The 17,181-nt window shown below is 36.6% G+C and overlaps 1 protein-coding gene across 1 annotated transcript in view; it reads left to right on the top strand.

The window, feature by feature from the left end:
- The window catches only part of PUDP (pseudouridine 5'-phosphatase), a 78,772-nt gene that overhangs the window by 23,079 nt on the left and 38,512 nt on the right, over positions 1–17,181 (top strand). Inside the window, exon 3 of the mRNA XM_014064066.2 lies at positions 2,216–2,445. Coding sequence (XP_013919541.2) covers positions 2,216–2,445 — 230 coding nt within the window. The remainder of the gene's footprint in view (positions 1–2,215; positions 2,446–17,181) is intronic.

Below are 17,181 nucleotides of genomic sequence, written 5' to 3'. Positions count from 1 at the left end.
ATGTTTAATAAGGATCAGTACATAAATCTTTCAAACAGAAATACCTTAATTTGCCAAATCCAATTGAATTTGTATAAAAATGTGTCTGCAAAGTAAGTGTGAGTAGCATAATTAAACGACTTGGATTATGGTTAGATAATATACATGCTAAATTCAGTTGAAAATGTATAATGTTCTAATTGTTAGAGCAGTCTATTAAATACTGTAATATAAATTAATTAGAAAAATGAAATGTGATAAATTAAATTTATTTAAATTGACATGATTGAAATTGATAGTTTTTATTTCCAGCTGATTTATAGAAAACAGCATTTCTTGGAAATATCTATTTTTGGATTTAGCCTAAGAGAAAGGCATCTTTGAAACATTAAAATGAGGTCATGTGGAACTGTAAACTATTTAAATGCAGAACAATGTGCAGATTGCATTGTTTTTCATATAAAAAATCTATGGCAATTAATTTTTCCTTTTTCACCTAGCTTTATATCTTGGTATAATAAGTTGAAAAAAGTTTTTAAACTAGTTTTACTGAACAAAAAAAAAAGTTTCTCACAATAGCAAGTCAATTACCAATATTTTGTAATTTGTATTTATGCAATTTATTTCTTGAAACAAAAGTAATTGTTCCCAGGATAACTGTGTATAAGAATAAGCCCAATAATTAGAGAAATATTTTAATGTGTTTTAATAATTTAATAATATTTCAGCCTCTTCTTTTTTAAACTATTTAATGGCCAGTTATTAGGGCATCTAAGCTACAGTAAAATGTAATTTAAAAATTACAAATTCTTTCTTGTAATATGTAACTGTTCTGTCTTTCCAAGTTTTCAATTTCCTCTAGCCAAGCTGGGGGAGAGATTAATAAGTTTTGATTATCATATTCCCATGTTACTTATTTTAAAAGTAACAAGCGAAAGTTCCCAAATATCTTTGTATGTTTATTATTCAGTAAAACAGATCGAATAACATTTATTTTCACATTCAAATAATTAGAATAAGATTAAGAAATCTGAGTTTCTTTGGACTTATTCTTTGGCCTTTGAGACATAGGATTTATTACTGCTTTTCCATATTCATATGAAAAAATGACATAGAAACAGAGACTCTTTCTTTGCTTTATTGTTGTTGTTCCTTTAAGTCTGGGTTGACACCTGGCAAGTGCCTGGACTTGTCCCTGCAATTGTCTTGGCAAGATTTTAGAAGTGGATTGTCATTGCTTCTTTTCCTAAGGCTGAGAGACAAGGACGGGCCGAAGGTCACCCAGCTGGCTTTGTGTCTAAGGTGGGACTGAAACCCAGTCTCCTGGTTTATATCCTGATGCCTTAACTACTACTGCAACCTGGCTTTCTATGGATTATTGTAATGCATATAGTATATAGAGTCTGTCCCAGTGGGGTTTATGTTATATATGGAGAGGCCTTATCCATCTGTCAGTGAGAAGTATCTTCATAGAAAGGTAGATGGTCATAGATCCATCAGTAGTGGGAATCAGTGGATCTTCACATACATACATACATACATACATACGTGTGTGTATATATATATTTGTGCTGATAAATAAATAAAGGGAGACTAGTATAGATCTATTTCAAGCTATTTAGCTCTCATCAGCCAGCCATACCCTTACTGGGATTAGAACCTGTGCTGTATTACATCTTAGGCAGATGTGTTAACCACTAAGCTACAAGGTTCTCCTCCTTATCAGCTGAGCCAGGGAAATAGGTATGTATTTAGTGTCACAACCCCTGGTATGCCCAAATATGGGAGGAAGTCTACTGCTTCCATTCTCTGTCTATCGGCTCGTCACAAGAGACCATCCAGACAGAAACCCAATATTTTTATTGTTGCCTTTGTTACATTTGTGTTGTATTTGTGCTGGGAGACTAGTATAGATCTATTTCAAGCTATTTAGCTCTCATCATATATATTTATGTGCACATGTTTGTATGTGTGTGTATGCATGGGGAACAGTAACTTCTTTATGAAGATATTATTTGGGGATTTTTTTTATTTTAATATTTTCTTTATATTAGATACTTTAGGTATACAGTATGTACATATAGTCACAAATAAAAAAGACTATTTTTTGAATTGCTATTTACCCATAAAAGTAAGGTAAGGCCAAAAAAAAAAAGATAGGAAAAAGGTAAGAAAAAAGTGTGTGCATGTTTTTGTGGATATGCATTTTAAGTATTTGTCTATCTTTCTTACACAGGAGTTGAAAAACTAATCCACCATCTACACAAACATAACATTCCTATAGCTGTTGCTACTAGTTCATCTCGAGTGACATTTGAAATGAAAACAAGCCGACACAAAGACTTCTTTGCTTTATTTCATCATATTGTCTTGGGAGATGACCCTGAAGTAAAGCATGGCAAGCCACAACCTGATGTGTTTTTAGTTTGTGCAGAGAGATTTGATCCTCCTCCATGTCCAGAAAAGGTAAACATAATCACAAAATACAATAACAATGAAAAATTCAAGCTGTTATATTTTGATCTTTATTTTTTTAATTTTTTTAATGTGAGAGAGTTTGATATTTGATGGCCTTTAACATGTAATGATTTATAATGACTACTGATGGGCTTGCTCCAAAGCTGTTTGTTGTAAAGCAATACTTTAATTGGACTTGGAAAGGAAGTAACAAGATTAATAACTGATTGGGTTGGAGACCACCAGGAAATTCCAGGTGACTCCTCACACCAACTTTAAAAGCAAACTCTGCCTCATGCTTCTTCCAAGTCCACATTTGTTCAAGTTGGTTCTGTCATTAAGGAATGTGCAACAGCTTATTAATATTCAAAGGCAATTAAGACAAAAGTGCACCTGTCCTGTTTGTTATGAACTATCCTTTACATGTATGGAGTCTCCACTGAGTAGGAAAAAGGGAGAAACTGCCAGGACTGCTCAGCAGTGGAAGATTTTTAAAAAAATGTATGGAGTCCTCAGAGAAAGGTCACTCACAAAACAATCATTTGGGAGGGGGAGGAATCACCCCATTCCTTTTAAGGAAATGTCCTTTTATTTGAGTTTATATTTTGTTTGAAAAAGGAAGTTTACACGGGCAGCTAGTAAGAGGAACAAAATAATAGCTCTCTGCCATTCCAGAAGCTGTGAAAGTTGCTAAAAAGCAGTACATTATTAAATGACTGCAGAATTAGCCACTGTATTAAGCAGCTCATTACAGATAATTTTTTTTAAAAAACCCTTTCATGATAGCGTTTTTGCTGAATCATATATCTTTTGCAATATATAAGATTTTGCTTTTGTTATTGCTATTGAATATAATAATAGGATAGCTATGTTTAATTTACTTCAAAAAATCTTATCATAGAAGTTGAAATTGTCTGTTTAACTGCTTTATGCTTGTCATAACTGCATCTTTATAGCCTCAGAACAAAGAATGAATAGAACAAGAAATTCTTCCATTAATGTTATTACATTTATGCTGTAATGTGTTACTCTGAAGAGACATATGGGGAATAACCAAATATATTTTAAATATTGCAAAATCTTTAGTTTTACAGTGATTTTTTTTGAAGGTTTTTATTGTTTTAATTGAACAAAAACACAAAAAAAGAATCCTTCATTACATCTTGTAGAAAGCGTGTTGATTGGTTACAAATACATTTCATGCGTTTCTTCCACAATCATTACTTATACTTCATTCATATTGAATTGTAGATTTTAAATAAAAAAATCTTTATGTATTTTACTATCAATGTACCACAATTCTCATTTAACTACAATTATTTAAACGTGCTTTTATCTGAAATCATTTGTATTTAAAGACACAACCACCTACTGGCATTCATTTGAAAATTTCAATAAACCTCCAATAACATTACACCTTTATAACATATTCTGGAAAAAAAATCAATTAATAAGATATCTAAGCATTTCCCCCCCTTTTTCCCCCAACCCACTATTTAAAGCTTGTATCCAATTTGCTTTTACCAATACAACACATGTATATATCATTAAATATTATCCATTAACATTTCCTTGTTATTGTTGTAGTTAGCTAAAAGTTATTTACTCTTTATATCACGTCTCCTCTCATCAGACCCAAAAGAAATTACACCTTTATAACAAGATCTAAACAAAAATTTATTAATAACATTTATACGTCTTTTCCCCAAGTCCCAATTTACAATTTAGATCGAAGTTACTTTTACTAGTTCATTATTGTTATCGTAGTTAATTATATGTTAACGAATAAACATTTAATAACAATCTAAAACAATCTACAAAATACTAAAATTCCTACTTATTAATCACCAAAAATTAACTTTTTATCATCAACTTTCATTATCAACCTGTATCTTTCCAGTGGCAAAACAGTCTTATCTCTCTTGCCAGTTGTGTCAATTCTCTAACACCTTTATAAAGTTTTTATAAACTTCTCTCTGCACTTTATTGCTTGAAAGATCTCTCAGATAATCTCGTTGCCCTTGAATTGTTATTGAAATTAGCTTCTCTTTGGTTGTCAGACTTATTTCTGAAAAGGTTTCTCTTCTTAACTCCATCATTATCACCTTTTTTTCCTCTTGTATCTTGAAATCTGGGATAAAGCTCCAACTTGTCAAATTCACTTTTTCATCTTCCCTTCTTTCCATTTTCACCCATGTTTGCTCCATTAGTAAGTTCATCTATTGTCTTGTCTTTATCTTCTATATTTTCATTCTCTTCTTTAATTTTTGGGGCTCCAACCCCATCATCTTTTGCTGTGAGAAACAATAGTCTATCCAACTTCTTCTCAAATCTCCCAAATCCTTCCAATATATTTTGAATTCCAGCCAGGATATTCCAAAATTTTAAGGTTTCCTCATCTGCATATTGATTCATTTTTCCAAAAAAAGGAGAGAAAAAGAAAAAAAGGAATCTGATAGCCACTACCACTGTAGTCTTACAAGCCTCTTGTGTGTGTGTGTGTGTGTGTGTGTGTGTAAAGTTGACTTTAAGCACAAGTTCTTTTTGTACTCTTCAAAGAAGAAGGTTTCTATCTTTTTCTTTCCTTTTACTTCCCTTGCCAAGATATTTTCCCAAAGCACCTGAGAAAACAATTCGTGCCCTTGGCTCTTTATCAGATTTTGTAAGCAAGTTGCAAACCCTTCAGTTACAAAGTCAGTGAGATCAAAGAAGAAAGAACAAAAGATACATTGATTCAAAAAAAACTCCAGATTCTGACTTCCAAGTGGCAGATTCCACTTTTTCATACTTGTCTCAAGCTTATGGAAAACAAAGGTCTTTAATTGTCTTTAATAGAATTTAATAATAAATAGTAGGAAGAATTGTTAAAATAAAAAAGAAGGTTTTAGTTCAAGCCAAAAAATAAGGTGACAAAGAATAGAGGAAAAAAATCAATCTGTTCACTTTAAGAGGAGAAACAGAAACATTATGGTCACTTCAATCCACAAAATATTGTTACAAAGAAAAAAACAAAAACTTTCCAAGGCAGTCCAATAAAAATTAAATTCGCTGCTTTATTCTTATACTTAAAGGACTAATTTATCTTTAAAAAAAAGTTTCTTTGGGCAATCTTTCTCAGAATAGGAAAAAAAACCTCACCTGGACTCACTTTCACTTCCTTCCTTCCAGAGCTGTCTCCGACTTTGTCAGTCTAGGGCTGCCAGTTTGCCGCCGGCTTGAAGCACTTCCCTTGGGTCAATCAGGGACTTTGCGATGTCCCTGAGACCAGCAAGGCTTTGTCTTCCAGTTCACTGTCTCTGCGGGATGGTTTAGGTCCAACTGAACCTTCCAGTGGCAAAAGTGTCAACGGCGGTCTCAGACTGTCAAGACCGCACATTGTATTGTCATGACATTGGCTCTTCCCCTCAGTTTTACAGTGATTTTTTATTTGGACATCAATGTTTTCTTTTTCTTTTTCTCTTACTGATAAATTATCATTAAGATAATTCAATACCAAAGGAGGCATTAATCTTATCATGTTTGTGTATCTATATATTCTCATGATTACATATAATTTAATTATTTATATAATAATATAAGGGGAGCCTGCAAGGTAGCTTTAAAATATTAAATTAATATAATCATATGAATGCATTAAATATATATTAATTACTCTGCCATCAAAGAAGAAATCAATTTCAAGAATCTTATTAGAAAAAAGCTTTCAAAGGAAATAAAGAGAATAGAGGATAAATTTAGCAGTGAAATTATGTAACTATTAGTGATTATATTTGCAATTAAGTAGTATTTTTTTTCTTGTGCCTTTTTCCTAGCAGGAATCGAAAGATATGGTAGTTTATTTACTCATAGATTTGTTACAAATATGGGTTTCTTTAAATATCTGTCTAACTTGAAATAGCTTTAATATTGTATTGCTTAGAAAAAAATAGATATTCTTTTCTTACCTGTAATTTTTAAAGTATCTTTATATTGCACATACATATTTGTTTGTTTTATCAGCAGCAGTGGTCAGCTGAAAAGTCACCGTTGGAAATTGGCAAGGAGCTATCATCCTTTGTTTACAATTGTCTCATTTAAAAAAAATCAAGTGTTTTCTATCTAATTTCTCCAAGATAATGAATATTATTACTCTGATCATCAAGGATTAGAAAGTATAATTTTTAAAAGAACCAAGATTGAGTTTGCCATCTAACTGTTGACAGATCAATACCTTTGATCTGTCAACAGTCATAAATTCATGATAAATTTTCAAACACAAAAATCACCTCGAATGAATAAAGATTGTTACTGAGACAAGAATATACTTGCTTTTGTGTTCTCACAAAGACCTACTCCTTGTAGTGTTACTTAAAAGAACTTGTATATTATTTAGAAGAATGTTCAAATCAGATGCAAATGTTAAGCTCTACTTTATGTGTTCTCTTATTGTAAGCTGATATCTGGATAGTGTAATTTCTTAATTTTAACTTTAATTTTCTTAATTATTGACAACAGTGAGAAAACTTCCCAAAGCCATTAGAATGGAATTTTATATGTATTCATTATATGTTTGCTATTGTTGAATATGCATTTTATTTTTGTATAAGGAAACATTGTAAGAGTAAAGAATCTATTTGTTCTTTGGTAGAATTGTTAAAACATAATGTGCAAGGAGCATTTGAGACACCATAAAAAATCAGTTCAACTATTTTTATTTTGAGCAACTTATTGGTAAATTATTCTAAAACTTAAAAATGCTATTTATAAAATACATTAAATGATTTTTAAAATTAATATCTAAAAATAGAAACAACTGGTAAGAAAGATTTGCTATATCCTGAAAACTGCTAGGTGGTTGATAAGATGATGATTGATTTAAATATGATAATATTAAAAATCTATTTTTTAAAAACAGTGTTGGAAAGGACCACAGAGATCTTCTAGTACAACCCTCTGCTTAAGCAGGAGCCCTATACCTTTCCAGTTTCTTTGTAAAAGCCTCCAGTGATGGAGCCCCCACAAAATGATAATAGATTAAAAAATTATTGACAAGAGGGAGAAGCTAAAGAAGGGGAATACAATTAATAAAATGTATAAGGAGAGATTGCAAGAGTATCTTTGGAAGAATTAGGGTTTATATTCTGGAAAATTGTAAGCATTTGTGCATTCAGTAGTGTGAAATGTTGATGGTACCTAAATTGTTTGCTAATTAAGTTACTGGGGAGGGTCCACAAGAGTACAAGTAGGGTACATGAGGTCCAGATATGATTAGGGTGACCAGACATCACGCTTTTGGCAGGACAATACCGCTTTCCAATAATTTGTCCCGTGTCCCGCTGCATTTTAAAAAACTCCCGATTTTTGGCAAGTAAATTTTGGCAAGTAAAAGCTAATTGCAAACGGAGACAAACGAAAGCCGGCAAGCGTTCACTGATAGGGCAAACTGTTTGCCCTATCAGTCAACGCTTGCCGGCTTTCCATTGGACTTGGAGGCATCACCGCATAGCCTGGCGTCCATCGCGCATTGATGACGTTTTGTGCGTGCTCCATACTCCAAGTTGACTAGCATGGTGTCTCCCCTCCTTTCAGCCTTGGTGCTCCTGTGGAAAAGTGGTGGACGTGGGGAAGGAGTGGAGGGGGTGCCCGAAATGGCTGCTTCCCTCCTCGTCTGGGGAGCAGCAATAGGCACCGCCACCCCCCTGGGGACAGCAGCAGGAGGCAAGTCAATGCGGCAGCCTCCTCAGTGAGGGAGCAGCACCGCGGCGGGAGGAGCGAGCGAGCCACTGACTGACCCCGCGCGTTCTGTCACCAACTCCAGCTCGGCGGGCGAAGGGGCGAACTGGGAAGCTGACGCACCCCCCTCCTCTCTGTCCCCCCTTTGCAACCCTGGATGCCTGCTGCCGCCAGGCCTGAAGCATGGGAGCGCTCACCAGCCGGCAGAACACCGGAGTGGAAGAGGTGGATGTCCCGTCCAATTCCCTCTACAGATACCCCCCGAAATCTGGTAAGGTGGAGCGAGCAGGGGGTGGGGGGAATAGGTTTGCTCCGCTCCCCTCATCCCAACCCCCGGATCTCCTCCAGCCACCTGCAGGGCTGCCCGGGTTTGAATGCCGGCGAGCTGGGCCGTCCCCGTGGGCATGATGGCCTCAGAGACCCCCCAGGATCCGCTACCTTCGCTGCGCCGCCTGGGCAACCCTGCGCCGCTCTCCCTGCGCCCCGATCGGAAGGCAGGAATCCTCCGTGGCGGCCTTTGCAAACAGCCTTCCCCGCGGGCTCCCTCAGGAGGTGCCACCAGGCCGGCTGCAGGTGCTCCGCTCCCCACATCCCCACCCCTGGATTCCCTCCAGCCGCGGGTGGGCGGGCACGCCGCTTCCGGCCAGAAGTGTGGCAGTTGCAACCCAGCTTGCGGAGCCCCTCGGGAGCCACCTGCGGGGCTGCCCGGGTCTGAATGCCGGCGAGCTGGGCTGTCCCGATGGGCACGATGGCCTCAGAGGCCCCCCAGGATCCGCTGCCTTCGCTGCGTCACCTGGGCGAACCTGCGCCGCTCTCCCCGCGCCCCGATCGGAAGGCATCCTCCCTGGCGGCCTTTGCGAACCGCCTTCCCCACGGGCTTTGCGGAGGGATTTCTCCACGTTTTGCGGGAATCCAACTCTGTCGCTCGGTTTTATGCAGCTCCGCCACTTTCCAGACTGCAAGTCCTAGTGTCAGCACCTCTCCATTAGATAATTAGGAAATTGGTCCAAAAGCGCCTCTTGAGACCACCCTCTCATATAAGCAGCGAGTTGTTGAAACTCCTGAATATATTGAGACACCGGTCTATCCCCCTGTCTCAGGGTCATAAATTTCAACTTTCCCCGTTTCTCAGTCAGGGGGTCATCAAATCTTCTCTTAAACGCAGTCATAAAAGCGTCAAAATCCCTCAGGAGGGGGGAATTGCTTTGGTGTAGACTTAAGCACCATTCGGCTGCCTCTTCTTCCAAAGCAAGCAACACCATTCGTACTTTTATGTCATCCGATTCTAATTCGGGGCCATAAACTTCCATAAAGTTATAAGCTTGCATAATGAAGAGGCCCAGTTTTTTCAGATTCCCGTCATATTTCACAGTTAAGGGAGGGATTTTTGCCATTCTGCGTCTTCTAGGGGGCCCCCCAGCTCTGGCAACTGCCCTGGCTGGGTGGGGAGAAGCGGTTTCTGGGTTAGTTTGCTCCCATCCCCCCACGGCCTCTTCACCCTCCCTGAATTTTTGCATCGCCTGCTGGCTGGGAATTCCGGGAGTTGAAGTCTGGTAAACTCTGAGGCAGCTTCCTTCCCACGAGCCCCGGACCCCCAATATCCTCAGCCTCCCCTCCCCGGCGCTTCCCCCTTGACCGGTGCACGAGGGTCCGAGAGGATTCAAAGGTTTCAGAGTTTTGGCTCTCCAGTTTGTCGCCTCTTTGGTGGAGTTTCACATTCCTTCCTTTCCTTGAGTCCCTCCGACTGCTCCGGTCCCTGTCATCGGTCCCATCATCCTCCCTCCCGGCGTTTTAAGGCATGGCTTCTCAAAAGCACGGTGGAGGAGGAGGAGGCGGCGGCAGAGGGAACGAGGTGCCCAGCTTAGGTGCTCCGAGCGAAGGGGGAGGAAGCACCGCTGCTGCCATGGGTGGGAGCTTTGGCGGCTTCACCGCAGTGCCAGGCAGCAAAATTTTTAATCAAGAACACACACACACCCCCGCCAATGGTGTCCCGCTTTACCAATTTTAAAATCTGGTCACTTTAGATATGATGTTGGGGAGAGTGTGAAGAGATGTGTGAGAGGCCACTATGCAGGTTGGGGGATATGCCTGAGGCTGTGCAAGTGGCACACACGGGTTGGAGAGGGTCTATGTGGGTGCAGCCCAAGTCAGGGACACTTGTCTTTTTGGAAAAGCTGGCAGAGAAGGATGCAACCACATGATTACAATTGCAGGGTGCTTGCAACTGGTCATAAGTGGGGACAAATTACTAAGCACTGGATTTCAGTCATGCTGGAATTCTTAAGTGCCAATCGTAACCACATTTCTTCAATGTCATCATAACAGTCACTGACCATATGGTCATAGATTGAGGGCTACCTGCCTGAGGTAAAATTGCTTCTTATTTTAACAAACTAATCAATCTCAAACTGAAGAATTTCAATGAATAAAGTATAAAACTTGCATAGCTGACAAAACAGTGCTTTCTTTCTTTTTTTGCCCTTGTAGAACAAGATCACACTTGCAGAAATTTTGCCAGACTTGCAGTGCAAAATTTACATTATTCTAATTGGCAAAATCTCTAAAATACTACAGTTCTCAAATACCTAGCTGGCATATATATCATACAGATGTCCAAATGCTAACCTTACATTGACATTATACATTTCTTGCAGGTCAGATTATGTTACAAACTGTAAAAATGAAAACCGCCAACCTTTCAGAAACTGACATTGCCTGCTCTAAAGGATTTGTTATGTCACTTGTGCACATCTATATTGGAAGGACACATTTTAAGGGCAGCAGAAAACCACATCATAGGCTTTACAAGGGCAGAAAATTGCTGCACAGTACTATGACGTTTGCTTGCTACTGTTTCAGTTACTGAAAATATTTGTTAAGCCATTAATATATTAATATAGGCACTGCTAATATAAATCTTATTATTCATTTCCACAAAGAACTCAGCAAGTTTCAAACAAGGTTACATAAAAAATAAGAAAATGTTTCCTGAATCAGAACAGAACATTATAGGTACATCAAAGATATGTAGAAAAATGAATGTTTTTGCAGAAGAAAATGTGAATGTATAATTATAGAAAATGCTATTTTAATTGATCTAGGACAACATAAATTTTAATCTTAATCATCATTACATATATTCTGTATTAAGTTGTAGAAAAAAAATCCCATTTGGATTTAAAAGCCAATAGAGGTAATAACTCTGGTCACAGGCCATACACTATATACAGATATTTTTTTAAAATTAGAGTACACCATTGCATGTAAATTAGACAATGAGTCTACCTCAGCTCATTCCTTCAGAGATGAACACTTCATTAACAAAAGACAGTTCAATCCAGCTGAGGATTCTTTAGCTACATGAGAGTTGATTTTTCACAGTGCCCTAAATTGCTGTAATATATCTGGGAAAGCAGGGAAATGGAGAGGGTGAGAGAAGTAGGAGTACATGAAGATAACTTCTTCTTTTTCATCTTCATATATACAAGAGCATCCCTTGAAACACATAAATGGGCACAAGATAATGCATTTAAGCTAGAACAGAAGCAGAACAAAGATCTTGTAATGTAAGACCAGCTGCAAGTGAAGATATGAAAGTTCTTGAGTCCATGAAAATAATTTATGAAAGTTTAATCATATATTATGACTAAGTTGTACTATTTTTGGATACTTACATGAAATGGAGTTTCTATAAGAGGAAACGCTTGTGAGCAGAAATGTCTCAAATGCAAAAAAAATGTACTTACATATGTTTTATATGGCATATTACTTAAAGGTACAAAATTATATGCAATAAATATGCATTGAACTGCTGTTGAAATCAATGGAAAACAAAGCTTAAATGGAAAAATAATCTAAATAAAATAAAGGTAGTATTAAATTATTGTGGGTTTTCAAGCAACAATAAAATATTTTTATACATATCCTGAAAACCATGAACTTGTTTACATCATACAGATAAGAATGTGCTTCATCTAAAATTAAAGTTTCAGTGCTGATCTGTTTTGATTCTTATCACCATAGAAGTGTGACAAATAAATAAACAAAATACAAATATCATGTTAGTTAAGTTGTTACCACCAAGTGCCATATTGGTGCTGTCTCTGCTATTTGGGGGAAAAGGATTTTTTTTTAAAAAAAAATGTGGTTTTTTTTTATCTAGCTGTATTTACAATGCCCAATGGATTACAATTAAATGAATTATTCCACTGTAATGGTGGGGAAAGGATATCTTCAAGCATTTTTTAAAAGTTGACCTCATTTTCTACCTATAATGAAGAACTCAGCAAAATTTATGGTTTGAGGTGGTACTTTTAAAATTGATTCATCTAATTTGAAAGCAAAATTTTACAGTGGTGTTTTTGCTTCCACACCGAGAAAAAAAAACATTTTTGTTTACCTCTATAGTTTTTTCTTTCACATCTGATAATTTTAAGAAACAATTTTATTTGTTGACCATTTGCCACAATATAAAGATACATTTTACACATATAAGAACCTATGCTAGTTCTTCAGATTACTCTAAAATCTAATCAAAGTTAGTCATAATTTGAATTAGTCCATTAAAATAAATGTGATTGTCTATATAATAATCATGAGAGTCAATGATGTGGTTAATCCATTAAGTTAAGTAGGAGGCAATAGCAAACCACATGAAAACTGTAGAGATTTGTTCAGGCAGTCACTTGGATTTAACACTAGTTTCAAGCCACACACAGACACACGCTATGTACAAACCAATATTTCATTAAATAATTAAAGGAAGGGCAGCAGTACCTTTTATGTGATTTTATTATTTGATAGTGTTTACTGTATCAACAAGGGACCGTTTTCTAGAAAGTAAAACATAAGTAGATTGATAGCTTCTCATTGCTGGAAAAAAATAAACATGAAAGTGTCAAACACATATTTTTTGTGCTACAAAATTATTTTAAGTAATTTGAATTCTGCAAATATTTTATATGATGATATATAATATGCATATTTAGCAGTAGCTTCAGCTGCAGTGATAATATTGCATCAAAGCATGTGGGAAATATATTTTGGTTATTGGAAGTTATAATTGCTGAAGAAAGGATTACTGTGATGTATTAGGTGCCCTTTTCTTTTTAATTTGTTGCTATTTCTTCGTGTGAAATTAAATGCAATTTTGGGTTTATGGAGCAATGTAAAATATAGTAAGAAATGTCGAAAATAACACTGCACAATATTTTTCCAGCCATAACTGCACTTAGCCTTTGTGTAAAATGCCATGGGCTTCATTCCCAAAGTGAAGCCATTACAAATAGTGATCAAATTTAATTAAGAAATGGTAGAATTGTTCTTATTTGTATCATTAATAATATTTCCCTTTTGTAATTAATTCTTTTTCAAACTGTTTTATTTCATTTTCATTTTCATTTATACAATCACTTATATACTGTGCATTTTAAAAAAAAAGCAATAAACACAACTCATCTTCCACCATGGAAAACCAACGTAGCACTTCAATCCTCCATACACCCTTTCTTCTCCCCCTCCAACTTTCATTTCTCCCCTGCAGCATTCCCCTCTTCTACTTCCCTTCCCCCTCAGACATTCCTTTCTCCCCTTCCCTCCATCTCACCCTCCTTACATTCCCCTCTCATTCCCTCTTTACTTCTCCCTCTTCTTTCCCTCTACTCCTCACTTTGGTGTATTTCTACCATTCATTAATCTATTCAATTTATATTTTACACTAAAATTAAAAAAAATTAAAAAAAAGGAAAATAAAAGGAAAAGAGAAAAAAAAGAAAAAAGAGCAACAGTATACAAGTGTGTTCTTATTATTCTGAAAATTGAAGCTATATTTCCACCCTCCCCCCTCCCCCCCGTAAACCCCCCTCCCTAATCCCCTTCCGACTTCCCAGGTCCCATACCCGGCATAACTCTTTATCAAGCACAGTCTGGAGTATATTAAAACCAAATAGATTAGAAATTAAAAGATAAAAGATAAAGGAAAAAAAAAGGGAATAAAAAAAACAAAAAAAAAGAAAAACGGGAAAAATCAATAAACTCTCTACATTGGGCTCAGCTTCCCATCATTATTAAAACTTAAACAATGTACATCATTCCTAATTTCAGTTAATTTATTACTTGCAGGATTTCAAACTATGTTGAAACCAAGTAAGTTAATCAAATGAAATTCTCTAGCTAGGGGCCTTGTCTCTTTATCTAAATAACTAAACCTTTAATTTATCCCTTTTACCTCCTTCTCTATAAAGCAATTTAAACATTCAAATGCTTCTCTCGGTTTCCTTTTCCAACTCCTCTCATCCTGCCTCTACCCGTGTCCATATATATGTTTTATTTTCATCCGTACTCCTCTCATATTTCCTCCGCCTTCCTGCGGACTCTTTAGGTATATCCTTCCAGACATTATATTCAAATAACAATTTATACAAAAATCAGCTTACTTTCTGGCTCAAAATAAAATCTAATTGAACTTTCACTACCCTCCCATCTACCCCACACTTCCCAACTCTATTCATCCTAAACCACAATCCAAAAACATCACGATCTCCGCCCTCCTCACCCTAGAAAATAAATCATAAACAATTTAAGTAAAAATTCAAAGTTATCCATCAAGTCTTTTTTAAGTCCCATACAATATATTTTCCGAGGAGTTCAACATCACTTCTTTCAGCCTTAATGTCTCTTCATCAGTATGCAGCTATACCATTTTATACAAGACAAATCACAAAGTATTATTCAAGTTAAAAATTAAGCAGATGTTTTGGAAGCATAACTAAATCCTTGTTCTCTGCTCTTCTGCCCTTCCGGAGGGGGAAAGCGATACCTCCTGCCTTGTAGTTGTGTGTTTTGTTGTTTCTCTTCTACTTCTCCTTGTCTTTCTCCAAGTCCGGGTGATTCAGGAAGTCCCGCCTTCAGGATCTTGTAATAAAAATCTCGGGCTTCCCAAACAGAGTTGAGGCGATGTTTTTGGTCATCAAATGTAACTGTAATACCAAATGGCACCTCCCATCTATACTGTATTTGAGAATTTCTGAGTTCTTTAGTTAGAAAAGCATAGTCTCTCCTGGCTCTTAACATTTGAGGTGGTATTTCTTTGAAAACAATCAGGTCCTGTCCATCAATTCGCAGCCTGTTATTATAAAACTCTTGTATTATCCCATTTCTGGATTCTCTTGTAGCAAAATATATAATTATATCTCTCGGAAGCTGTCTCAGTTTTGCTACGCACGAATTATGGCGGTAAATTTTTTGGATCTGCCAATCAAAGTTAAGTCCCGGACTTCCCACCGAACGACTGAAAGCTTCAAAAAAGGTCTGTTTCAAATTCTCCTGTTCGTTTTCACGCAATCCCCTAACTCTTATTGCAAACACAGTCTTCTTATAATTTGTCATAACAAGTTGTTTTTGTGCGTTTTCAACTTCCTGTTGTAACATTTCAATTTTAGATGTCAGGTTAGAATTAGCTTCTTCCAAAATCTCAAGTTTATCCTCCATTCCAGCAATATAATCTGTCATTACGGTTATAACCCCGATCATATCCTCCTTTGTTTGAGTAATCTTGGCATCAAGTTTGTCACATAAGTCCGAAATAAGTTGCTTCATTTCCTCTCTAAATTCTTTAAGGGTTTCAAAAAGAAATTCTTTCGTTAACAAATCTCCAGTAGAGGGCGTAGAAGGCATGAGCTGCGGCTTTATAGCAATTGCTTGGGATGTATTATTAAAAAAACGTTTAGATTGCTTTGACTTCGGAGCCATTATAAAAAGGAAACAAACAAATTTTCTGCTCGCCTTGATTTAGGATAAGATACTTTCAGTAAACTTTTAGCAGTTCGTAAAAAGAAGTCTTCAAGAAAACAAGGCTGGTTAAATATATCATATATCAAATGCGGAAGCTTAAAATCGCCATTTTGAAAAGCAGTTAGACAAAGGAGTTTTTTATAAAATTGAAGCTGGCATTTTGAATAATAATAAAAAAAAGAGTTCTCAGGAATGGTCGCTGCTCGGATTGATTTAAATAGCTTAGTTTTGTCCTGAGGGGGGGGGCAACCTGCCTTGAGCTGGAAAAAAAACAGCTGAGAAGATCTGGCTGGAGTAAAAAAAAAAAAACTCAGCTTTTGTTGAACCTCTTCTCCGTTCACAGCGAAAAACAAAAAGCTGTGAACTACAAAGAGGGTTCTAACGACTGAGTTCCTCCCTGCTCCTTTCTTGCCTGAAAGGAGAGATATCTATAGATCTTTTAGATATACAAACCAGAACTCTGAGGGCAGCTCCGTTGAGCCACCGGCGACGGCAGGCCCCTCCCCCGGAAGCCTCGCTTTTGTAATTAATTCTTAATTTTGAGAAGATGCTATCAGCTGGGACCATGGGATTTACAGATTGTAGCTAACCCGTACAGTCTTAATCTAAATATTTTAGACCTGTCTGAAATAATTCCGTTCAATGATTCTCATTCTAATACATTTTAAAACAGAACCATCTCCTCTTCCTCCTGCTGTTGTTGCTGTTCCTGCTACTTCTTCTTGGTATATAATGCTCTTTGATCATTCAAAGGGAAAAAATCTCCCCTTTTGCATGTATTTTGGAAATATTTGAAGGGACTGTTATAGCTTTTCACATATCTGGAAAGCAAGGCCTGCTGTATAGCACATATCAGTATTTACAAGGAAATTTCATAAGGAGACTAAAGCTATCTTTATTGAGATTGGCTATTATGACAATCTTGCAGTCTGATTCTGCTGTATCCCTCTTCATTTTTATACTCCAGTGAGTCATGGAAATGTCTGTTTGAGCTGTTTCTGAATGTAACCTAGACATTCTAGTCTTAAAAATGTTTTAGTCCTTTTTCCCTGGCTTCTGCATATCCCCATCAAGATTATTACTGTCTTCTATTTACTATCTAATGAGACAGCTGTTATATCCTAATGTCTTAGATTCCTCTATACCGTTCCTCTTCTTGAATTTGCATCTTGGATAATTTTGAATAATTTCATATATAATTTTGCATATATAATTTTGCATATATAATTTTGCATATATAAT

The sequence above is a fragment of the Thamnophis sirtalis genome, unplaced genomic scaffold, assembly GCF_051295495.1.
Source record: "Thamnophis sirtalis isolate CommonGarterSnake01/CBP01778 unplaced genomic scaffold, rThaSir2_p1.2 scaffold_12, whole genome shotgun sequence".
NCBI lineage: Eukaryota > Metazoa > Chordata > Lepidosauria > Squamata > Natricidae > Thamnophis > Thamnophis sirtalis.
This window is presented reverse-complemented; position numbering and strand designations above follow the sequence as displayed.